Consider the following 10,880-nt stretch of genomic DNA (forward strand, 5'->3'; position numbering starts at 1 on the left):
TTTTAAATTTTTTCATAACAATGAGAGGTAGGTTTAGTATAAATTAAGGAATTGTAGGCCTCATGATGAGTTGCTTCAAGAGAAATAATTGTCAGGGAGGCAACTTTGGGGCCCTGTAAACAGAATTACACTTTATGAGCTGGCACATTCACAGCCTACCGTTAAGACTGGCCTTTAATGGAGTTGTGCCAACAGACACAGCACCTAAGGTGGACGGACGCTCCAATAACGAAGACAGCTATAGCCAGAGGCTACTGCTACCTTGGCCTCTGGGCTTTCATTTTTCAACCCACAGAAATAATAATAGAATAACAATTTATCCTCCGCTGAGTTCCTACTATGTGCTAAGCATTTTACCTGCTTAATCTCATTTAATCCTCCCAGCACCTCTTCAAGAAAGGTATGATCAATATTATTACCATTTTAGAGATCAAAGAACTGAGGCTTGGAAAGAGGAAATAACTGGCTGATGCCATCACATCTCGTTTGTGTGTTTCCTTGCTTCTCTTCCTTTTTTCTCTTTTCTGCCTTTCATTTGGTCCAGCTCATCAATGCATATCTTGATTTCTGAGCTGAAGACCACAAATTCAGTTTTCCATCTCTCTGAAAAACTTTTCATCTCCCTTTTTTTTTCTCAAAGTGAATATACCAGGCCACCTGGAGGCAGGCTTTCCTGAGAGCACCTCCTCCTTCCTTTTCCTGCTGGCTTTTAACTTTTGCCCCGGGGGCCACAGCCAGCTTTCTCACTTGGTAGCAGTGGCCTCTTGTGCCTTTTTCTCCAAGATCACCCAGGTCAGTATGTGTGGTTACTCTCAGCTCCCTGAGGGAGTGAGCAGCCAGGAGGGCACAGCATACTTCTCTCCCTCCAGCTCCTTTCTCCTTGGTCCTAGGCCCTCTACTCTTCAAGCCCTTTTGTTTGCTTCAACTCCTGCTTCTTGCTCCATCTCTTCCCATCTTTTCTCTCTTCTCCTCCAATTCATTTCCTTGGACTCCATTTCCGCCTTTATATCCTTATCTTTATTATCATTGCCAAAAGCAAATACCAAATTCTTGTATTTGAAAAAAGGCTTTGGCTGGGCACGGTGGCTTACGCCTGTAATCCCAGCACTTTAGGAGGCCAAGGCGGGTGGATCACGAGGCCAGGAATTCGAGGCCAGCCTGGCCAACGTGGTGAAATTCCGTCTCTACTAAAACTACAAAAAATAGCCGGGCATGGTGGTGCGCGCCTGTAGTCCCAGCTACTCCGGAGGCTGAGGCAGAAAAATCGCTGAAACCCAGGAGGCTGAGGTTGCAATCAGCCGAGATCATGGCACTGCACTCCAAGCTGGTCAGCAGAGCAAGACTCTGTCTCAAAAATAAATAAATAAATAAATAAATAAATAAATAAATAGGAGACTTTTTTTTTAGTGCAGTGATTCCAAGATTTGTTCATCGATATGCAACCAACTAATGGGTGTTATGTCTCACAGTTCCCTTCTCCTAAGTTTTAGAGTTAGAGTAGTGGGTGGGAAGGTGATAACCACAGCGTAAACTAAAAATCCATACTGGGGATAGAGGCTGAGAGGAGGTTTCAGGGGCAAATGACCAGAACACTTGCTGCTGGAAAGAACTGTGGAGAGGACTTTGGAAAGCGGAGGGTTGACAGAGCCGGTAGTTGTCTCCTGTCCATTCATCTACTAGGCTGAAGCTCCTGAGGGACTCACATCAGTTATCTTGCTGCTCCAGAAGGGTGGGAGATGGCAGTTTTCGCAAGCTCCGGTCTCCCCAGATGTCTGCTCACCCTCATTCTCCTCCAGCTGCCTAAACTGGATTCAGGTAGGTCTCTCTCTCTCTCTGGCCTGCATAGTTGAAATATCTCAATAAATGTAAAATAAACAATCCCACTTGGCTCTCCCTGGAGACCTCCACTGGATCCAGACAAACAGCTGTCAAAGGAGTAAGAGAGCGCGGGGCACTGCGCTTTGGCGAGAATCTGGTCGGTGTCTGTCCGCAGTTCCCATCTCCACATCCCGTCTGATCCCGCTCGTTTTTCGGCAGCTCCCTTTGACGTGATTGGACCCCCGGAGCCCATCCTGTCCATTGTGGGTGAGGACGCCGAGCTGCCCTGTCGCCTGTCCCCGAACGCGAGCGCCGAGCACCTGGAGCTGCGCTGGTTCCGAAAGAAGGTTTCGCCGGCCGTGCTGGTGCATAGGGACGGGCGCGAGCAGGAAGCCGAGCAGATGCCCGAGTACCGCGGGCGGGCGACGCTGGTCCAGGACGGCATCGCCAAGGGGCGCGTGGCCTTGAGGATCCGTGGCGTCAGAGTCTCTGACGACGGGGAGTACACGTGCTTTATCAGGGAGGATGGAAGCTACGAAGAAGCCCTGGTGCATCTGAAGGTGGCTGGTGAGTAGACGGGTTTTGACTTTCTCCGACGACTCCCTTGCTGTATACACTTTCGTATGGATCAGTTACTTTGGAAACCATCAGATTCATTCTCAAAATCTCTTTTAGGTTGATGTCGCCGGGGAGGGACGACTATCTGGGCGGGAGGTGAGGGGGCTAAAAGAATTTACCAAGACAGTTGTAAAGAAAGGCAGATTTACTTTTAAAAGTATGAAAATACTTTGCGAGGAGGCAAAAGGCAAGATCAGCAAAAGAGAAGCTGACTGCCAGGAAACAAAGGCTTGCTGGAGAATTTCTAAAATAGTTTTTATGCTGTCTGTTGAAGAGGGCTTTGTGCAGTATCTATAAGGCAAAGGTTGCAGTGAGCTAACTTGCAGGTGTTTGGTGATAGTTGGACACAGGAAGGACGACTGTGAGTTATTTGCACAAGAGGGCTGTGTACTGGACCATGAAGAAAGGCAGACTTGTAGCTTATCTGCCTTATCTCTTTGCTTTCCCCTGATTAGGACTCCACAGCTAGAAGGTACTGAAGGTCCTACAGTAGGAAATCAGTGAGAAAGGGTTTTGAGTTAAACATGGAGAGAACAGTGTAATGTCTTTATTGTAGAACTTTATTTCAATTATCTCCAGCCCTTTTTCAATAATAGGGTAAGCATTTCTTTATGAAATAATTAAATACATGTAAGAGTTATATAACATTCTTTTATACAAGTACACCATAATTTACTTCATCAAGTCCCTGAATTGTACATTTAAATTTTATTTCTCACCATTACACATCTTATGGCTGTGGTGAGCATACCACACACTTTAAGGCTGGCTTATGGATTAGTCTCTAAAGACTGACATCCTAAGATTAGAGAGTATGGCCATTTGTCACATTCCTGATTCATATAGAAAAGATTCTGTTCTTGTTCCCTTTTTTGCTTCAAGCCAGAATTCAAAGGGAAACAATAAAGAAAATAATAAGCTTTGAGGAGGAAAGTACGCATTGAGGTCTGACTTTCTCAATTCCTAGTGAATGACATCAAGCAAATCTCTTTCTGATTTTTACTGTAAAACTGAGGATGTTTTTATCTAAGATTATTTTTCAAGAATAAAATAGTCTGGGACCAGTGGCCAACTCCTATAATCTCAGCGCTTTGGGAAGCAGAGGCAGGAGGATCTCTTGAGCCAAGAAGTTCAAGGTTACAGTGAGCTGATGGTTGCCACTGCACTCCAGCCTGGACAATAGAGTGTGCTGTCAAAAAAAAAAAAAAAAAGGTGGGGTGTGGTGTCTCATGCCTGTAATCCCAGCATTTTGGGAGGCCAAGGCGGGTGGATCACTTTCGATCAGGATATTCAAGACCAGCCTGGCCAACATGGCAAAACCCCATCTCTACTAAAAATACATAAAGAAATTAGCTGGGTCATACCTGCAATCCCAGCTACTCAAGGAAAATCGCTTGAACCTGGGAGGCAGAGGTTGCAGTGAGCTGAGATTGCACCACTGCACTCCAGCCTGGGCAACAGAGTGAGACTCGTCTCAAAAAAAAAAAAAAAAAGAATAAAATAAAATTAGACAATATATGAGAAATGACCTCGCCAATTCTAAAAACATTATAGATTTATTAGATACTGTACTGTGCCTTAAACTGATCTAAAACATATAATATACAAATATATTGCCTTTCACATATATATCATATATGCATATATTATCTATATCTATATGCGTATATTATATATATCCATATACATAGATATATATTCAAGTAAACATAAAGTTTGAAAAATACTTGGGTGAAACATGGGTCCATGCTTCACAACAGAGTCCCCCAGTTGCAGCATCATGTATAATTAAAATTTTGACATTTTGTTTTTAGGGAAGAAGTATCTTAAAGGTTGATTATAAAAACCTAGAGATTTGATGGCATAAAATGTGTCACCTTTTATGAGTGGCAGACACCATTGAGAATCTGCTGCAAGTGGCAGCTCCTTCCATGAAAAGAATATACATTCTTGTATATACACATTCTTGGAATGTGGATTTTAACCAGTGGTTGTGGAAATGTGTTTAAGAGCTCTTTTATGCAGCTCAGTGTTTTTCTGTACCATGTGGAATTAGAGAAAAAAATAGGCTGAACACACCAGAAAAGCAGCTTTATGTTTATATAAAACAGGCCACAATTATGTGAGGGAATATAAAGTTGAGACCATTTAAGAAAATTTCTGAATCAACATCATAGATAAAGAAAGCTTAAATTGTCAACTATAATCTCAAGCCAAATAATCGCCAATCCTCTACTCAAGGATATTCCTCTGTTCATCCTTAAATACCCAGTCCTAGTTCTCCTCCCCACCAAAGTCTTCTCATAATGCTCTCAACCACAGAGCTATTGGCCAGCTCTGAGGCTCTCAGCCTAGACCACTAACCCACCTCTGAGTTATTGGTCTTAGTGTTCCTGCTGGATGGACAAGCACCCCCAAGTCTGCCCACCAAACTGCTGCAAACATTTCAAAGGCTTGATCCCAACAAGGCATCCCTTTCTGGTAAGGTATATGAAATTCCTTTTATTGGTACTTCAATGTCCTTTAAAAAAAAAAAAAACTTTTTTAGAAACAGCATTTCACTCTGTCACCCAGGCTGGAGTGCAGTGGTGCCATCACAGCTTACTGCGGCCTTGAACTCCTGAACTCAAGCAATCCTCCAACCTCAGCCTCCCAAGTAGCTAGGAATACAGGCAAGAACCACCATGCCCAAAGAGATGGGGTCTCATTGTGTTGCCAGGCTGGTCTTGATCCCCTGGACTCAAGTAATGCTGCCTCAGTGCTGACATTACAGACATAAACCACTGTGCCTGGCCCTCAGTTTCCTTGTGTATTGAAATATGGAGATGAGTTCTTCCCACTACTAGTCCACTTGTGCCTTTCTGTCTCTCTCTTTCTCAAACTATGTAACTCTATGGTTATAAGGCTCCCAAAAGGGGTCCACTAAAACATTAAGTCTAGATTCTCTCTCCATAGCTCTAGGCTCTGACCCTTACATCAGTATGCAAGTTCAAGAGAATGGAGAAATCCGGCTGGAGTGCACCTCAGTGGGATGGTACCCAGAGCCCCAGGTGCAGTGGAGGTCTTCCAAGGGAGAGAAGTTTCCATCTACATCAGAGTCCAGGAATCCTGATGAAGAAGGTTTGTTCACTGTGGCTGCTTCAGTGACCATCAGAGACACTTCTGCGAAAAATGTGTCCTGCTACATCCAGAATCTCCTTCTTGGCCAGGAGAAGGAAGTAGAAATATCCATACCAGGTTAGTGGAACCAATGCTGCTGGATTCCTATGTTGACACAGCTTCAGAGCCACACCACCTGGGACACCTGCCCAGATGTGACCTCATGGCAGAGTTGTCTACTTTCCCCACCTAAGCTCTTGTCCAGTGACTTAAGGGAACCCCACCAACTTTATTAGAAGAGTTAAGATACTGAAGACATAAACCTACCTTGATCTCAAATAAATCTGAGATTATTTATCTATTTATTTTTTGAGACATTGTCTCATTCTGTTGCCCAGACTGGAGTGCAGCAACAGAATGATCTCAGCTCACTACAAGCTCTGCTTCCCAGGTTCAAGCGATTCTCCTGCCTCAACCTCCAAAATAGCTGGGACGACAAGTTCACACCACCGTGCCCAATTAATTTTGTGTATTTTTAGCAAAGGCAGGGTTTCACCATGTTCCCCAGGCTGGTCTTGAACTTCTGGCCTCAAGCAATCCACCTGCTTCAGCCTCCCAAAGTGCTGGGATTATAGGTGGGAGCCATCACACCCAGTGAAATTCCAGATTTTCCATTTTAGGAGATCTAAGTGAGATAGAGAAGCTTTGTCCCTGGAGGCCTTCCTGAACCAGAGCCTTCTCTCTTCAAGTAAACAAAAAGACTAAGTTGGCCGGGCGCGGTGGCTCACGCCTGTAATCCCAGCACTTTGGGAGGCCAAGACAGGCAGATCACAAGGTCAGGAGATCGAGACCATACTGGCTAACATGGTGAAACCCCGCCTCTACTAAAAATACAAAAAAATTAGCCAGGCATGGTGGTGGGTGCCTGTAGTCCCAGCTACTTGGGAGGCTGAGGCAGGAGAATGGCGTGAACCCGGGAGGTGGAGCTTGCAGTGAGCCGAGATCACGCCACTGCACTCCAGCCTGGGTGACAGTGAGACTCCATCTCAAAAAAAAAAAAAAAGACTTAAAGCTATTTTTCTACTTTTGCCATTTCCACCCATACTCACTTCTCCCTCCCATCCCATGCTAGGGCTCTGTCTAGGTTTCCAGGGTCCTCAGGGAAGCAAATCCTCTCATTATTCCCCAGATACTGTCTCTGGTTCAGGCAGAAACTTTTCCATATTCTTTGGTCAATGAGTCCCATTCTGTTACATACAGAGGCACATTTCCCCTTCCTTATTTACCTCCTTCATCCTCTTGGCTCCCATTCCACACTGATAGTTAAGGAAAAATTTCCATAATGACATGAATTGGTCCATTATATTTATTATTTCACAGGTCCTGTCCCAAAATTACTCTTCATTTCTCTCTTTCTCTGCTGACTCCTGCTTGAAGTCAATTTTTTTCTCAAAAGTTTAGAGTAGCATTGGAGTGACTATATTTTTTCTATATGAGGGACGAGAGTGGTCCAGGCCATCACCTCTTCTACCCTCCTTTGGAATCTGGAGAAAAGCTGGACTTGCTCAGAATTTCTCAACTAATGTCCTTCTTGGGGATTTTGTTTTAGCTTCCTCCCTCCCAAGGCTGACTCCGTGGATAGTGGCTGTGGCTGTCATCCTGATGGCTCTAGGATTTCTCACCATTGGGTCCATATTTTTCTCTTGGAGACTGTACAACGAAAGATCCAGAGAGAGGAGGAATGAATTCAGCTCTAAAGGTAAACCATAGAATCCACAAGGGCTATGTGTCAGGAGTGCTTCAGAGGCAGGCTGGATCCAAGTCCTGTAGAATGACTTCTTTTAGGATGACAGGAAGATATTTGAGTCCGGGCATGGTGGCTCACGCCTGTAATCCCAGCAGTTTGGGAGGCCGAGGTAGGTGGATCACCTGAGGTCAGGAGTTCGAGATCAACCTGGCCAACATGGCAAAACTCCATCTTGACTAAAAATACAAAAATTAGCCAGGCTTGGTGGTGGGTGCCTGTAATCCCAGCTACTCGGGAGGCTGAGGCAGGAGAATTGCTTGAACCTAGGAGGCGGAGTTTGCAGTAAGCCGAGATCGTGCCATTGCACTCTAGCCTGAGCGACAGAGTGAGACTACGTCTCAAAAAAAGAAGATACTTGATTCTAGAATTCTGAAAATTGGAAGAAATCATAAGACTCCTGAAGTCACAGATGCCAATATGAAGAAGCACAGAAGATTGGGGCATAGGCAGAGTCTAATCAAGATATCAGGGCTGATGTTTACTCACTACCCACCCTCAGACCCTACTCCCACTTTTAACTCAATTACTCACTACCAATCTTATTATTAAAGATCTGAGGCCGGGCGCAGTGGCTCATGCCTGTAATCTTAGCACTTTGGGAGGCCGAGGTGGGTGGAATACATGAGGTCAGGAGTTCAAGACCAGGCTGGACAACATGGTGAAACCCCATCTCTACTAAAAATACAAAATTTAGCCAGGGTCGTGGCCCACACCTGTAGTCTCATCTACTCGGGAGGCTGAGGTGGGAGAATTGCTTGAACCTGGGAGGTGGAGGTTACAGTGAGCTGAGATTGCACCACTGCACTCCAGACTGGGAGACAGAATGAGGTTCTATATTAAAAAAAAAAAAAAAATCTGATCCCAAGCCAGTTCCAATATGTAGGAACTTCCTGCATCTTTCTTTGAAAACAAGGCAAAACAAAATCTTTGTTCTTGATTTATTGGCAATGCTTCAATATTCAAGTAGTCATGAATTAAACAGTTCCTCCTTTGTGTGTTTCCCACATGAGTTTCGTCCCCTCCTTTACGTCCACTATAGAAAGCCATTGAGGTATTTTTGTTTGTTTTCCAGAGAGACTCCTGGAAGAACTCAGTAAGTTCTGTCTTCTTGTTATTTCACCCACAGAATTTTCTCTCTTATTATATAACCTGTCAATGACTATCTTTCTCTTTTCTTGCAGAATGGAAAAAGGCTACATTGCATGCAGGTCAGTGGCTCTGAACTTCTCTAGGGCTCTGAGGCTCTATACCCTAGGAATTCAAAGTGCTATGATACTTGGAAATGAAAACACTAACACTTTAGTGATGAGGACAGGAAGGGAAACGGTGATGACAGATGGCCTCAACAGTTTCTGTGAGGCACATAGAGAACCCTCGGAAGATGGCACTTCCGGCAGAGTCCCATTAGGCCCTCGGCACAGTCAGCTCTTACATCACCCTCTGGCTGCTGGTAAGGGGGGATCCTGTGGTGAATGGAGACGCCTGAGCAGGCCAAACATCCTCCCACCTCCAGGAGACCTGTCAACTCCTACAACAGTGTTCTGTTTCTCAGGAGAAGGAAAGACAGTCCTGCAACCTGTAATATTCACTGATGTCAGACCTGCTGTTTCTTTCTCTCCAGTTGATGTGACTCTGGACCCAGACACAGCTCATCCCCACCTCTTTCTTTATGAGGATTCAAAATCTGTTCGACTGGAAGACTCACGTCAGAAACTGCCTGAGAAACCAGAGAGATTTGACTCCTGGCCCTGTGTGTTGGGCCATGAGACCTTCACCTCAGGAAGGCATTACTGGGAGGTAGAGGTGGGAGACAGGACTGACTGGGCAATCGGCGTGTGTAGGGAGAATGTGATGAAGAAAGGATTCGACCCCATGACTCCTGAGAATGGGTTCTGGGCTGTAGAGTTGTATGGAAATGGGTACTGGGCCCTCACTCCTCTCCGGACCCCTCTCCCATTGGCAGGGCCCCCACACCGGGTTGGGATTTTCCTAGACTATGAATCAGGAGACATCTCCTTCTACAACATGAATGATGGATCTAATATCTATACTTTCTCCAATGTCTCTTTCTCTGGCCCCCTCCGGCCCTTCTTTTGCCTATGGTCCAGCGGTAAAAAGCCCCTGACCATCTGCCCAATTGCTGAGGGGCCTGAGGGGGTCACAGTCATTGCTAACGCCCAGGACCTTTCTAAGGAGATCCCATTGTCCCCCATGGGGGAGGACTCTGCCCCTAGGGATGCAGACACTCTCCATTCTAAGCTAATCCCTACCCAACCCAGCCAAGGGGCACCTTAAGGTGCTCATCTGTTTTCCTTTCCTCTAACCCCTCTCCTCCATAGCCTTCTGAGGCTTCACCTGCCAGCTTTACCCAGCCTGTTTCTTCCTGTTGGGTGGCAATAAATTAATCCTGTGAAGGTTGCATTGCTGCTGCTAGAGAGGGTGGGGATTGCACCTTCCAAATCTGTTTCTGTACCAATATTTGGAGGATGGAGGGGTGACTCAAACTGCTTCTAGTGTTCTAATCCCTTAAGACTAGAACCTATAGGAAACTACTTGGAGCAAACTCAAAGGACAGATTAGGGATCGAGATTGGGTCAGGTTAGCATGGGGTTGTGGTTGAAATATCTTGGTATCCAGGATAAGGGTATGTGGAATAACAGGCTTTAGGCAAGTGGAAAATTCAAAATGTGCTGCGAAAGGACAATCTCAGGCTGAAATCCCATAAAGGAACTTGGAGGGAACATTATGATGGAGGGAAGTGAGGTGAATCCAGGCACATGATGGACACCTGGCTCTTCCACAGAGTTTTCACAGCCTATATCTCAAATTTTCTAAGCCATGTCCTATAGGACAGAGGAGACTGGCCCCACTTCTATGGGTGCTGAGCTGTGGAAAAGGGGGAGCAGAGAGGAACTGAGATGAGCAGGGATGAAGGGTCAGGCAAAAAGTGTGATAGAAGAGAGAATTTTTGACAAAACTCAAAAATTGTTTGCACAGCTGTCTTTTGTATCTTGTTGCTTTCTCTGCGCCCTCCTTTTTCTCCCTTGCCTGGAAGTCATTCCACCCTTAATTTGTTGACTCCATAAGTTTCCAGTTGTCCTCTTCTTTTTGTTATAGCATCTCTCCATTTCAAAGACATTCCTAGAAATCATCCTTCAGTGATATCACCACTTGATCAGTCACCATCTCAACCTTGTGTCACTTCAGCCCTCATCTCAATGCCCAAACCCCTTACACACACCTTCAGTTAGCTTCAACTGCCTCCATTTCCACACTGTGCACCTTTCACTCTTTCCCTACCCAGCTTTCCTATATGCTGCCTCTCCTCGGGGTCCCCTGAATGCTGCATCATTGTGTTCAGTGCAGCTAGACTGTGGCACCTGTGTATTTGCCCCTGAGCACTTTCCTTTACACATGTGGCTTCTCTTGCCAATGGACTCCAGGCTTACATCTTCCGTTTCCATCGTATTCTCCAGTTTCCAGGATAGACGTTGCTCATCATCTTTACCTAATAAATAAGTTTGTCTGATTGCTGAAA

At 45.3% G+C, this 10,880-nt stretch overlaps 1 protein-coding gene across 1 annotated transcript; it reads left to right on the forward strand.

The window, feature by feature from the left end:
- The first annotated feature begins 736 nt into the window (after positions 1 to 736).
- On the forward strand, positions 737 to 10,880 carry BTN1A1 (butyrophilin subfamily 1 member A1). Its single transcript, XM_003263298.2, has 8 exons — positions 737 to 792; positions 1,681 to 1,815; positions 2,038 to 2,385; positions 5,392 to 5,673; positions 7,145 to 7,294; positions 8,415 to 8,435; positions 8,524 to 8,550; positions 8,964 to 10,880. The coding sequence occupies exons 2-8, from the start codon at positions 1,737 to 1,739 to the stop codon at positions 9,635 to 9,637; spliced, it is 1,581 nt and encodes a 526-aa protein (XP_003263346.1). The 5' UTR covers positions 737 to 792; positions 1,681 to 1,736; the 3' UTR covers positions 9,638 to 10,880.

Source organism: Nomascus leucogenys, chromosome 8 (genome assembly GCF_006542625.1).
Source record: "Nomascus leucogenys isolate Asia chromosome 8, Asia_NLE_v1, whole genome shotgun sequence".
Lineage (NCBI taxonomy): Eukaryota > Metazoa > Chordata > Mammalia > Primates > Hylobatidae > Nomascus > Nomascus leucogenys.